General features: G+C 51.0%; 1 protein-coding gene and 1 long non-coding RNA gene across 2 annotated transcripts in view; one reads left to right on the forward strand and one right to left on the reverse strand.

Moving 5' to 3' along the window:
- Positions 1 to 2,619: 2,619 nt before the first annotated feature.
- LOC134342638 (uncharacterized) overlaps positions 2,620 to 14,527 on the reverse strand; it is a 35,786-nt gene continuing 23,878 nt past the window's right edge. The window contains exons 2-3 of the long non-coding RNA XR_010017063.1: positions 8,950 to 8,985; positions 2,620 to 2,688 (exon numbers count right to left, since the gene is read on the reverse strand). This is a non-coding gene — a long non-coding RNA (uncharacterized LOC134342638). The remainder of the gene's footprint in view (positions 2,689 to 8,949; positions 8,986 to 14,527) is intronic.
- Positions 4,518 to 4,754, forward strand: LOC134359879 (cytochrome c oxidase assembly factor 5-like). Its single transcript, XM_063073673.1, has one exon. The coding sequence runs from the start codon at positions 4,518 to 4,520 to the stop codon at positions 4,752 to 4,754; it is 237 nt and encodes a 78-aa protein (XP_062929743.1).

The following is a 14,527-nucleotide window of genomic DNA, read 5'->3' on the forward strand; positions in this document are numbered from 1 at the left end:
TCACAATTTCGCAATTAGATGTTCCCTTCACACCTCATGCTGCATCGTTTCTTGTTAAATAAAAGGTCCACATCATACACATTTCATTCTGAACTGGTAGTTATTCAGCCTAGTACATTCAATCCATAAATGTGTAAGTAATAACCTCTTCCCTCCTTTTGTACTCACCTCAACAACCTCTGAATTTTCCCTAATCCCAGCTTTGGCTCAAAGGTTCATTATTAAAGTATGCAACTCAAATTCTTCTCCGGATCATCACGAAACTAAAAGAACAGCAGCACAATCCTCAACCCCCCAAATCCCTCTCCCTGCACCAAGAAAATGAGAAAGGTTGGGCAAAAACACAACATAAAAGACGAAGACTGGAAAAATTCTACAGTCTAAGTCCATCTCCAAAACACCAAAAACCTGGGTAAAAATTTCCAGGCCTTTCCCTCTGCCGTACAGAGCAATCCCACCAGTGATCAGAAGGCAGTCTGTCATAGCGGGGGCACTAGGAGCAGACCCAAATGCAAGACACAGACACTGAAGTACTAGGAACAGGACTAGGTGAGTCAAGCAAGCAAGGGAAGTGGAGAAGAAAGGACACTGGACAAGACACAGGCCCTGGACGAGGCTAGGATTCAGGGCCTGGGCTAGGACTAGACTAGGAAAGCAGGACCTGGACAAGGAACTAGGAGCCTGGACAAGGACTCCAAGCCAGAGACTGGACAGGGACCCAGAACCTGGGTCTTGACTCGGGCTTGGACTCCAGATCTAGGCGAGGACAAGACATGGCAAGGCAACAGGTCTGGACATGGGGGCAGGATGAAGTACAAGAACAGGGCAAGACCCCAAAGCCTTGACTTGGTCTTGAAAGAACAGGAAACACAGAGACTCAGTCTTGGCAGGACTAGAACACAGAACCTTTGTCTTGGGAGACAGGACATAGGGCCAGGACTCATACACAGAATGCTGAACACAACAAGACAGTTCCCAGCACAAGGTAGCAGCAAAACAGCTAGACCTACCTAGCAAAGGCATGGACACAGAGAGAGTTCCAAACAACAAAAGACAGTTCCAATCTAGACACAGCAAGGCTCTGGTCTTGCTCCAGCAGAAGAACTTGACAGCAAGAATAGGTGAGGTTGCAGGCAAGGCTTCAGGAGGCAGGGGCAGAGAAGGGTTTCAACAGGAATAATCCAGCAGCCAAGCACTGGTCTCCGGAGGTATTTATGTGTCTGCCCAAACAAGAATCATGTGCCTCAATTAGAGCACCCAACAGAACAATGGAAAACCTGGAATACGGATTGACGGACCAGACCGTGAACCGGAATGCGAACCTCACAGACCGGACCATGACACAGTCTCTCCTCTCTCTCCGGTTTCAGAGCAATCCCATAGTCATCAAAAGGCAATCTCCTCTCTCCGGTTTCAGAGCGATCCCAACAGTGATAAAAGGCAGGCAGCCAGTGTTCATCTTCTGCATTCGCCTCAATGTTTCAATCTCCCTTGTCACTTCAATCAGCAAAATGGAGTCGCACATCAGCTCATGCCTTCTCACCACAAGGTTCCTGCATGCTGCTTCTGCCTCCAGGAATCCTGTTGGAAACTGCAGAGCTGGAATACCCAAACGATCTCCAAACAGCAAATCTCAGGGTCCAACAGCTCCAAAATCACATCCATGTTGGAAATCAAACGTAAAGACACAGTTAAATATGTGGTTTCATGATTTATCCAGATGTCAACCAAAGGAGAATTGTATGCAGGCACCATCTTACCAGTGATCGAATAGACCTTAATTACGGACATCTCAACGTCTCCGATGGAAGAGCTTGTCAGTTTCCTCTTGCGTCCTGGAAGATTGTCCCTTTCAAACATTTTTCAGTTCCTCATCTCCGTTTACCTGCTTTTAAGAATCCTGTTTACACCAGAGGAATGTCTTGGTCAACAATCAGACAGCCCCTCTTGTGTTAGCCATTTCAGCCCTGGGAAAAAGCCTCTGACTATCCACACAATCAATGCCCCCGGTCATCTTATACACCTCTATCAGGTCACCTCTCATCCTCCATCGCTCCAAGGAGAAAAGGCTGAGTTCACTCAACCTATTCTCATAGGGCATGCTCCCCAATCCAGGCAACATCCTTGTAAATCTCCTCTGCACCCTTTCTATAGTTTCCACATCCTTCCTGTAGTGAGGTGAGCAGAACTGAGCACAGTACTCCGAGTAAAACTCATCAGCCTCTCTTTGAAAAAGTTGTTCCCATACAGGCAATTTTGGCTGATAACAACCTACAAAGTTACATGCAACATGCGTTCACCAGCAACTTTTATGTGTGTTGCTTGAATTTCCAGCATCTGCAGAATTCCTGTTGTCCACAGACTAAGAGATTAGGTTTTCAAAATGGTGACCATGAGACCATTGCATATGCATCAAGCAAACGTTAAGCTAATGGGGATGTGCTAATTGGCCTGCATCAATCCAGGCAACTACAGTATAGGTTTAAGCAATTTGGGCCATTGTTAATAAATTCAAATTAGCTTGCAAACCAGACTTCCTATCACTTAGCACATTAAATAGCTGATCTATTGTGTACTTACCCACCACCCAGGCTATGCTCTCTTCTCACTGGTGCCATCAGGAAGGAGGTACAGGAGTCTCAGAACTCACACCACCAGGTTCAACAAACAACAGGAATTCTGCAGATGCTGGAAATTCAAGCAACACACATCAAAGTTACTGGTGAACGCAGCAGGCCAGGCAGCATCTGTAGGAAGAGGTGCAGTCGATGTTTCAGGTCGAGACCCTTCATCAGGACTAACTGAAGGAAGAGTGAGTAATGGATTTGAAAGTTGGAGGGGGAGGGGGAGGGATAGAGCCAAGAGCTGGACAGGTGATAGGCAAAAGGGGATACGAGAGGATCATGGGACAGGAGGTCCGGGAAGAAAGACGGGGGGGCGGGGGGGGGACCCAGAGGATGGGCAAGAGGTATGTTCAGAGGGACAGAGGGAGAAAAAGGAGAGTGAGAGAAAGAATGTGTGCATAAAAATAAGTAACAGATGGGGTACGAGGGGGAGTTGGGGCCTTAGCGGAAGTTAGAGAAGTCGATGTTCATGCCATCAGGTTGGAGGCTACCCAGACGGAATATAAGGTGTTGTTCCTCCAACCTGAGTGTGTCTTCATCTTTACAGTAGAGGAGGCCATGGATAGACATGTCAGAATGGGAATGGGATGTGGAATTAAAATGTGTGGCCACTGGGAGATCCTGCTTTCTCTGGTGGACAGAGCGTAGATGTTCAGCAAAGCGGTCTCCCAGTCTGCGTCGGGTCTCGCCAATATATAAAAGGCCACATCGGGAGCACCGGACGCAGTATATCACCCCAGTCGACTCACAGGTGAAGTGTTGCCTCACCTGGAAGGACTGTTTGGGGCCCTGAATGGTGGTAAGGGAGGAAGTGTAAGGGCATGTGTAGCACTTATTCCGCTTACACGGATAAGTGCCAGGAGGGAGATCAGTGGGGAGGGATGGGGGGGGACAAATGGACAAGGGAGTTGCGTAGGGAGCGATCCCTGCGGAATGCAGAGAGATGGGGGGAGGGAAAGATGTGCTTAGTGGTGGGATCCCGTTGGAGGTGGCGGAAGTTACGGAGAATAATATGTTGGACCCGGAGTCTGGTGGGGTGGTAGGTGAGGACCAGGGGAACCCTATTTCTAGTGGGGTGGTGGGAGGATGGAGTGAGAGCAGATGTACGTGAAATGGGGGAGATGCGTTTAAGAGCAGAGTTGATAGTGGAGGATGGGAAGCCCCTTTCTTTAAAAAAGGAGGACATCTCCCTTGTCCTGGAATGAAAAGCCTCATCCTGAGAGCAGATATGGTGGAGACGGAGGAATTGCGAGAAGGGGATGGCGTTTTTGCAAGAATTGCGAGAAGGGGATGGCGTTTTTGCAAGAATTGCGAGAAGGGGATGGCGTTTCAGGAACAGTTATTACCCCTCAACCATCAGACTCTTGAATGAAGGGGATAACTTGATTCAATTTCACCTGCCCCATCATTGAAATGTTCCCAGAATCAATGGATTCACTTTCAAGGACTCTTCATCTCATGTTCTCAATATTTATTGCTTATTTATTTACTATTAATTTTTTTGTATTTGCGCAGTTTGTTGACTTTTGCACATTGGTTGTTTGTCCTGTTGAGTGAGGTCTTTCAATGATTGATTGTGCTTCTTTGTATTTACTGTGAATGCCTGCAAGAAAACGAATCTCAGGGTGCTTGATGGCAACATTTATGTTTATTTATTTGTTTGTTATGTGCTGCTTCGAATAATGTGGGCGATCATGGTCTTTCCATGACCATAATTGTTCTTGGCAAATCTTTCCACAGAACTAGTTTGCCGAATTCAGTGTGCCCGGGGTGGGGACAAATCTCCCTAGCAAGGCGAGGGAACGGGTTGTCGAGTACCCAGGTTGGTGGTGGTCTGTGAGTCCCTTCGGGAATATTCAGAGGGTTCAGCAAGTGCATGTTCGGCCTGTCGTGATGCCAAAGTATTATGAGTATTATGAGGACAAAGAGGAGGACGGTGCACCTTGTTCGGGGGTGGAGGAAGACCTGAGGTCTTGGTTACTGGGACTCGGCTGTGTGCTCAAGGAAGGAAAGACACCAAAGCAGTGCATGAAAGAAGGACATTGGCAGGCTTTACAGCTAACTTTCTTTGAATGTAAGAAGTCAATGCTGGTTAACAGAACTCGTTTCAGAGGAAAAACAGGATATTAGCAATCCAACTCTAATGGAGCAATGATACAGAACTTGCATATACTGCAGAAATAATGACAATACATACACCTTAGAAAATTAGTGTGGTATCAAATATTTATTAAGTGATAAATGAAGAGGTTTTAAAAAATTTAATTTTACTTGTGTGCAATGTCTTGTTTGATCCTTTTACCTTCTGAAATCATTTTGCAGTTAAAGAGGTTCTGTGGGCACCAGGCGAAGATAAAGTTTCCAGATATTTTCACATCAATTTTGAGAAATTAATTTTATTTAAGGGTATTTACAATACAAGGATTTGTGTTGTTACAGAATTTAACAATTGGGGAAGTGTCTTTCATTGTGTACAAGACACACTAATGAAGTTCACATTGATGGTGTAATTCAATAAAATAATAATAGGCATGTTATGAAAATAAGTAAATGTATTTCAAGTTTTGTTTAAAAAAAGTGGTTTGCCATTGCCTTCTTCTTGTCAGTGTCTTTAACAGACAGGTGACCCCAGCCATTATCAATACTCTTCAGAGATTGTCTGCCTGGTGTCAGTGGTTGCATAACCAGGACTTGTGATCTGCACCAGCTGCTCATGTAATCATCCACCACCAGCTCCCATGGCTTAATGTGACCCTGATCAGGGGCTAAGCAGGTGCCACACCTTGTCTAAGGGTGACCTACAGGTTAGTGGAGGGAAGGAGCACCTTACACCTCCTTTGGTATCTCCACCCAGACATATTGGTATTTTAGTAATAATTTTACTTTGAACGTTTGGCTCATCAAATTGGCAGCTTTAAGCCACTTAAGATATGATTCTCTTTAATATCTGCTTTAATTCATGGTCAAATCTCTTTTCCTGATGAGGAAAGTATATTCGTTGTAGCCTCTGTAACTCAGATTCTGCCAACACCTGTCCTCCATCAATGGAGGTTCCCAACATGTGTCCCTCACACCCTCATACCTTCCCTGGGGTCAGACTCAGCAACGTGTTGCTGTCAGCCTTTCCTAGTGTCCCTTTCAACAGTCCAGCCAGCCTCCTTCTGGCATTGAATGGAGTCTGGTCCACAACACACTGATCCACAAATCCATCCCGGGAGACTGCAACAACTCACCCTTGTTGGCATCTGGGTCAATGCTGGTGTTCTGCCCACCATTTTTCTCGACATCCTGACTGAGTCCAGGATAGAGAATTCCAATGATTCATCACCCTCCAAAGATATTCCTCTTCTCTATCTGGGGGACCCTATATTCTAAGGAGGTGATTCCCAAGTCAAGACTCAGCTTTGAAACATCCCGTCACTCCTCCTCATCTTTTTGTTAATGAGGTTTCATTCCCTGCCCTCTCAACGGCCAGAACCTCTCTAGGACCTGCAGACCCATGGGAGATAACCAGACATTTAAAAGCCACGGGAAGGGACAACTCATCATTGGTACTTCAGATTTGACCCACATGGGATTCAGTCATGGTTGTCTTTTTGCCCTCCTGTTTATTTTCTTGAGAATTCTCTTGCAATTCTTGTACTCCATAAGCACTTCATTTGTTCCTATCTGCCTATATATGCTATGCACCTCCTTTTTATTTCTTAACCAGGGCCTCAATATCTCTTGAAAACAAGGTTCCCTACACCTGTTATATTTATCTTTTATTCTGAGAGGTGAAGCCTTCCACTTACCAAGCACACTTTTGCCAGAAAGCAGTTGGTCCCAATCCATACTTGTCAGATCCTTTCTGATACCACCAAAACTGGTCTTTCTCCAAATTAGAATCTCAACCCTTGGAGCAGACCTACCTTTTTCCGTATTTTCTTTGAAACTCATGGCATAATGATTACTAGATGCAAAATGTTTCCCTACACAAACTTCTGTTACCTGCCCTGCCTCACTCCCTAAATACAAATCAAGTCACACACCCTTTCTTTGGGACTTATATGACTGATGAAGGAAACTTTCCTGAGTTCATTTGACAACCTCCATCCCATCTAGTCTTCCTACAGTATGGGAGACCCAGTCAATATGTACTACCTGAGTCAAAAGTCTTCAGCACATGACTGAGGGAACGATGTTCTGTAATAGACAATAGAACAGCTATTTGACACTAACACACACAGTGAAGACTGTTCCTCAATATAATCACAGTATGCATAGGGGCTGCTATGCACTAAATCAGTTAGTTCCCACAATGTTCACAGAGCCTGCTGTACTCAGTGACATGTACAGAGGGCGCTCTCCTCTCTAACACCCATGGAGCAACACTCCCACAGTGAACAGAGACCAATATTCCCAGTGGGATTCACAGGGATTGCTATTCTTAGAATAAGCATGGAATTTGCCAATCCCTGTGGGATACACTGCAGTTCCCAAGAAGAATTTGCAGTTGCCTGTTGTACAGACATGGTGAAAAAGATTCTGGTAATGTACACAAGGGTTTGGAGGACAAGTCTTTATGTATATTTAAGACAGAGGTTGATAGATTTTGATTGATCAGAGCATGAAGGCATACAGGGAGAAGGCAGGAGACACCGGCTGAGAGGAAAATTGGATCAGCCATGTGGAATTGGCAGAGCAGACACAATGGGACAAAAGGCCCAATTCAACACCTAATATAGTTTCAGTGTAACTGTACAACATGGGCACTATGTTAAACAGTAATGTATATTTCCAGGATGCAGTGCTGTATACTACAGTGGAGATAAAGTCTATAGAATCTGTGTACATACATCTATTGATGCTTCTGGACACATCTTCAGTGATGTTCCTGGAATCATCGGGTGTTTCGGGTCTTTCAACATCATACAACCTCCTCCAGGTGACCCAGCCGGGGCTGATCAGACCCCAGCTTGTGTCCAGATGGCTAGCTACTTATGAATCCATGGCTCCCCTCTTTTGAGCCACAGCCATCTTGAGGCCCTCTCTGCCGCATTGGTGGTACTGCGGATGGCTCTCCTCTTCCTCTCTCCCTCGATGCCCAAACTGCTGAAGGCCCTAACTAAAGAACGGGCTATGAATCCCCTACAACCAACCTCCACTGGGAGACACCTCGCTCTCCATCCAGCCTGCTGACAGTTGCTGACCAGTCCTGCGTACATGGACAGCTTCCTTTCAAAGGCCTCTTCCAAGCTATCTTCCCATGGGACTGTCAGCTCCAGCAGCACCACTTGCTTAGTAGACTCAGACACTAGGACAATGTCTGATAGCAGGGTGGTGGCTGCGATATGGTTGGGGAACTTCAGCTGCCCTTCGAGGTCCACCAACAGCTGCCAGTTCCTTGCAGAGGTCAGAATGCCTGCAGATGTTCTTTTGGCAGGTATTGGCTGCTCCCCAGCTCTGACAAAGGCAATGGTCTGCTTGGAGGGTTGGGACCGCTTCGCCCACTCAACTCCTGCACTGACGGCTTCAGCAATGGTCTTCAGGACCTGATCATGCCTCCACCTGTACCGTCCTCACCAAGTGCCCTTGCACAGCCGCTGAGGATGTGCTCCAGAGTTCCTCACTTGGAGCACAGTGGGCACACAGATGACTCTGCCTTGCCCCATGTGTGCAGGTTTGATGGGTTGGAAGCACATCATACACTGCCTGGATGAGAAATTGGATGCGGTGTGGTTCGGCTTTCCAAAGATCAGCCCAGGTCACTTTCCTCTCAACTGCATTCTCCCATCTTGTCCAAGCTCCCTGTTGCTTCATTCCCACCGCCTTGCAGGCTATCTCCTCCACTACTGCTCTCACCTCCTCCTGAACTAGACGACACCTTTCCTACAGACTGTAGATGATATAGGGGTTACAGTCTGTAGATTATGCAGGGGACAGTCTGTAGATTATGCAGGAGTTACAGTCTGTAGATCATACAGGGGATACAGACTGTAGATTACACAGGGGTTACAGTCTGTAGATTATACAGGGGTTACAGTCTGTAGATTATACAGAGGATACAGACTGTAGATTATACAGGGGTTACAATCTGTAGATTAAGGAGGGACAGTCTGTAGATTATACAGGGGTTACAGTCTGTAGATTAAGGAGGGACAGTCTGTAGATTATACAGGGGTCAGTCTGTAGATTATACAGGGGTTACAGACTGTAGATTATACAAGGGTTACAGACTGTAGATTATATAGGGGTTACAGTCTGTAGATTATACAGGGGTCATTTTGTAATGGACTAAAACAACTGTGGTGTTCCAAAGAGTGCTATTTGTGGTCATTCTTACCTTGGCCATTGGGCTTCATAATGAGTCAACCGGTAGCTGGGGAAGTGATGACACCCTCCTGTTAAGACTAGTTGAGGTAATTTATTTATTTATTTTTTCTTACTTCTCTTTTGTGCACATATAATGCTATTGTGACACAGCAATTACTTTTGGGATCAATAAATTATTTATCTATAAATGACAATATCTGGGGTTACTACGAAGTTTTTGTCAATCATTTGCCGCTATGTCCTGTAATAAACAGCAGCCGATTATCTGCAATAACAGGGGCTTCTAACATGAAGGTTACACTGCCACCTTTTAACTGCAGTGCTCCACACCTCTTGTTCAATCCCTCTGTTCCCCTCCCTCGCCTGTCTGCTCTCTGCTCCTCCTCCCCTTCCCAACTCCATCTCTCTCCTGTTCCCCCTTCATTCCTCATTCATTTCCCCTACTCCTTCACCCTCTCTCCCTCCCCTGTTCTTCTTCCACCCCCCACTTCCTTTCCCCTTGCCCCTCACATCCCTCTTCCCCCTCCCTCCACCATTTCCCCTTTATCCCTCCACATCTTCCCTACTCCCCCTCACCCCTCCTCCCTTTCCCCTCCCCACTCTTCTCTCACTTCCACCCATGGCTTCCCTCTAACCCCCTCCCCCATCTGCTCACTTTCCCCTATTTTGCCCTCTGCCAAGCACCTATCTCCTCTTCTCCCTCCTCCACTTTCCCCTCTTCCCACCTCTCCCCATTTCCACTTTCCATTCTCTCTTTGCTATTCCATTCTCCTTCCTCATTCTCTTCCTCGTCTCCCCGAACCCTATTTCCTCTCCCCGTTCCTCTTTCCCACTTCGCCCACCGCATTGTTTCCCTCTCCACTGACTTCCCCTGTCCCTTTCACTCCCCTCACTCTCCACATTTCCCCTTCCCCATTTGCTCCTTACTCTCCCCATTCCCATCTCCCCCTCTCTCTGATCCCCCTCCCCAACTTCACCCTCTCCCTCTCCTGATCACCCACCCTCCTGCTCTCTCTCCCCCACCCACCTCTCACCCCTCCCTTCTACTCTCTCCCCTTCACCCCTTCATCTCCCATTCCCATCTCCCTGTTCCCCCTTATCCCGTCCCTTTCTCCCAGTTTCCCTCTCCCCATTCCCCTCTTCCCTTCACCCCTCTCCCCCAACCCCCTCTCCCCTTCACCCCCTCCCTCTCCCCGATCCCCTGTCACTCCTCATTCCCCTCTCCCCTTCACCCCTCCCTCTCCCCAATCCCCTCCCACCCTTCAATCCCCACTCCCCTTCTCTCCCTAATCCCCTCACACTCCTCATTCCCCATTCCCCTCTCCCCTTCACCCCTCCCACTCATTCCCCATTCCCCTCCCCTTCACCCACTCCCTCTCCCCAATCCCCTCCCACTCTTCAATCCCCTCTCACCTTCACTCCCTCTCTCCCTGATCCCCTCCCACACATTCCCCATTCCCCTCTCCCCTTCACCCCTCCCACTCTTTATTCCCCTCTCCCCTTCACCCCCTCCCTCTCCCCAATCCCCTCCCACTCCTCATTCCCCATCCCCCTCCCCTTCACCCCCTCCCTCTCCTCAATCCCCTCTCCCCTTCACCCCTTCTCTCCCTGATCCCCTCCCACTCTTCATTCCCCTCTCTCCAATCCCCACACACTCCTCATTCCCCATTCCCCTCTCCCCTTCAGCCCCTCCCTCTCCCCAATCCCTCCCACTCCTCATTCCCCATTCCCCTTCACCCTCTCCCTCTCCCTGATCCCCTTCCACTCATTCCCCTCTCCCCTTCACCCCCCCACTCCTCATTCCCCTCTCCCCTTCACCCCCTCCCACTCATCATTCCCCTCTCCCCTTAACCCCTTCCTCTCCCCAATCCCCTCCCACTTCTCATTCCCCATTCCCCTCTCCCCTTCACCCCCTCCCTCTCCCCAATCCCCTCCCACTCTTCAATCACCCCTTATCTCCCTGATCCCCTCCCACTCTTCATTCCCCTCTCCCCAATCCCCACACACTCCTCATTCCCCATTCCCCTCTCCCCTTCAGCCCCTCATTCTCCCCAATCCCTCCCACTCCTCATTCCCCATTCCCCTTCACCCTCTCCCTGATCCCCTTCCAATCATTCCCCTCTCCCCTTCACCCCTCCCTTTCCCCAATCCCCTCCCACTCCTCATTCCCCTCTCCCCTTCACCCCCTCCCACTCATCATTCCCCTCTCCCCTTAACCCCTTCCTCTCCCCAATCCACTCCCACTTCTCATTACCCATACCCCTCTCCCCTTCAACCCCTCCCGCTCCCCAATCCCCTCCCACTCTTCAATCCCCTCTCCCCTTCACCCCCTCTCTCCCTGATCCTCTCCCACTCCTCATTCCCCATTCCCATCTCCACCCCCTCCCACTCTTTATTCCCCTCTCCCCTTCACCTCCTCCCTCTCCCCAATCCCCTCACACTCCTCATTCCCCATTCCCCTCTCCCCTTCACCCCCCCACTCCTCATTCCCCATTCCCCTCTCCACCTCCTCCCACTCTTCATTCTCCTCTCCCCTTCACCCCCTCCCTCTCCCCAATCCCCTAACACTCATTCCCCATTCCCCTCTCCTCTTCACCCCTCCCTCCCCGATCCCTGCCCACTCCTCATTCCCCATTCCCCTCTCCCCTTCACACTCTCCCACTCATTATTCCCCTCTCCCCTTCACCCCTCCCACTCCTCATTCCCCATTCCCCTCTCCCCTTCACCCCCTCCCACTCTTTATTCCCCACTCCCCTTCACCCCTTCCTCTCCCCAATCCCTTCACACTCCTCATTCCCCATTCCCCTCTCCCCTTCACCCCTCCCACTCCTCATTCCCCATTCCCATCCCCTTCACCCCCTCCCTCTCCCCAATCCCCTCCCACTCTTCAATCCCCTCTCCCCTTCACCCCTCTCTCCCTGATCCCCTCCCACTCCTCATTCCCCCTTCCCCTCTCCACCCCCCCACTCATTCCCCTCTCCCCAATCCCCTCACACTCCTCATTCCCCATTCCCATCTCCCCTTTACCCCCTCCCTCTCCACAATCCCCTCCCAGCCTTCAATCCCCTCTCCCCTTCACCCCCTCTCCCTGATCCCCTCCCACTCATTTCCCATTCCCCTCTCACCTTCACCCCCTTACACTCTTTATTCCCCTCTCCCCAATCCCCTCACACTCATTCCCCATTCCCCTCTCCCCTTCACCCCTCCCACTCCTCATTCCCCATTCCCCTGCCCTTCACCCTCTCCCTCTCCCCAATTCCCTCACACTCCTCATTCCCCATTCCCTTCTCCCCTTCATCCCTCCTAGTCCTCATTCCCCATTCCCCTCCCCTTCACCCCCTCCCTCTCCCCAATCCCCTCCCACTCTTCAATCCCCTCTCTCCTTCACCCCCTCTCTCCCTGATCCCCTCCCACACCTCATTCCCCATTCCCCTCTCCACCCCCTCACACTCTTCATTCCCCTCTCCCCAATCCCCTCACACTCCTCATTCCCAATTCCCCTCTCCCCTTCACCCCTCCCACTCCTCATTCCCCATTCCCACCCCCTTCACCCCCTCCCTCTCCCCAATCCCCTCCCACTCTTCAATCCCCTCTCCCCTTCACCCCCTCTCTCCCTGATCCCCTCCCACTCCTCATTCCCCCTTCCCCTCTCCACCCGCTACCACTCTTCATTCCCCTCTCCCCTTCACTCTCTCCCTCTCCCCAATCCCCTCACTCCTCATTCCCCATTCCCCTCTCCCGATCACCCCCCCCACTCCTCATTCCCCATTCCCCTCTCCCCTTCAGCCCCTCATTCTCCCCAATCCCTCCCACTCCTCATTCCCCATTCCCCTTCACCCTCTCCCTCTCCCTGATCCCCTTCCACTCATTCCCCTCTCCCCTTCACCCCTCCCTTTCCCCAATCCCCTCCCACTCCTCATTCCCCTCTCCCCTTCACCCCCTCCCACTCATCATTCCCTTCTCCCCTTAACCCCTTCCTCTCCGCAATCCACTCCCACTTCTCATTACCTATACCCCTCTCCCCTTCAACCCCTCCCTCTCCCCAATCCCCTCCCACTCTTCAATCCCCTCTCCCCTTCACCCCCTCTCTCCCTGATCCTCTCCCACTCCTCATTCCCCATTCCCATCTCCACCCCCTCCCACTCTTTATTCCCCTCTCCCCTACACCTCCTCCCTCTCCCCAATCCCCTCACACTCCTCATTCCCCATTCCCCTCTCCCCTTCACCCCCCCCACTCCTCATTCCCCATTCCCCTCTCCACCTCCTCCCACTCTTCATTCTCCTCTCCCCTTCACCCCCTCCCTCTCCCCAATCCCCTCACACGCATTCCCCATTCCCCTCTCCTCTTCACCCCTCCCTCCCCGATCCCTGCCCACTCCTCATTCCCCATTCCCCTCTCCCCTTCACACTCTCCCACTCATTATTCCCCTCTCCCCTTCACCCCTCCCACTCCTCATTCCCCATTCCCCTCTCCCCTTCACCCCCTCCCACTCTTTATTCCCCACTCCCTTTCACCCCTCCCTCTCCCCAATCCCTTCACACTCCTCATTCCCCATTCCCCTCTCCCCTTCACCCCTCCCACTCCTCATTCCCCATTCCCATCCCCTTCACCCCCTCCCTCTCCCCAATCCCCTCCCACTCTTCAATCCCCTCTCCCCTTCACCCCTCTCTCCCTGATCCCTCCCACTCCTCATTCCCCCTTCCCCTCTCCACCCCCCACTCATTCCCCTCTCCCCAATCCCCTCACACTCCTCATTCCCCATTCCCCTCTCCCCTTCACCCCTCCCATTCCTCATTCCCCATTATCATCTCCCCTTTACCCCCTCCCTCTCCACAATCCCCTCCCACCCTTCATTCCCCTCTCCCCTTCACCCCCTCTCCCTGATCCCCTCCCACTCATTTCCCATTCCCCTCTCACCTTCACCCCCTTACACTCTTTATTCCCCTCTCCCCAATCCCCTCACACTCATTCCCCATTCCCCTCTCCCCTTCACCCCTCCCACTCCTCATTCCCCATTCCCCTGCCCTTCACCCTCTCCCTCTCCCCAATTCCCTCACACTCCTCATTCCCCATTCCCTTCTCCCCTTCATCCCTCCGAGTCCTCATTCCCCATTCCCCTCCCCTTCACCCCCTCCCTCTCCCCAATCCCCTCCCACTCTTCAATCCCCTCTCTCCTTCACCCCCTCTCTCCCTGATCCCCTCCCACACCTCATTCCCCATTCCCCTCTCCACCCCCTCACACTCTTCATTCCCCTCTCCCCAATCCCCTCACACTCCTCATTCCCAATTCCCCTCTCCCCTTCACCCCTCCCACTCCTCATTCCCCATTCCCACCCCCTTCACCCCCTCCCTCTCCCCAATCCCCTCCCACTCTTCAATCCCCTCTCCCCTTCACCCCCTCTCTCCCTGATCCCCTCCCACTCCTCATTCCCCCTTCCCCTCTCCACCCCCTACCACTCTTCATTCCCCTCTCCCCTTCACTCTCTCCCTCTCCACAATCCCCTCACTCCTCATTCCCCATTCCCCTCTCCCGATCACCCCCCCACTCCTCATTCCCCATTCCCCTCTCCCCTTCACCCCCTCCCTC

The sequence above is a fragment of the Mobula hypostoma genome, chromosome 2, assembly GCF_963921235.1.
Source record: "Mobula hypostoma chromosome 2, sMobHyp1.1, whole genome shotgun sequence".
NCBI lineage: Eukaryota > Metazoa > Chordata > Chondrichthyes > Myliobatiformes > Myliobatidae > Mobula > Mobula hypostoma.

Coding starts and splice junctions, on each gene's coding strand:
- LOC134359879 (XM_063073673.1), top strand. CDS start 4,518: ATGCCAAAGTATTATGAGTATTATGAGGACAAAGAGGAGGACGGTGCA.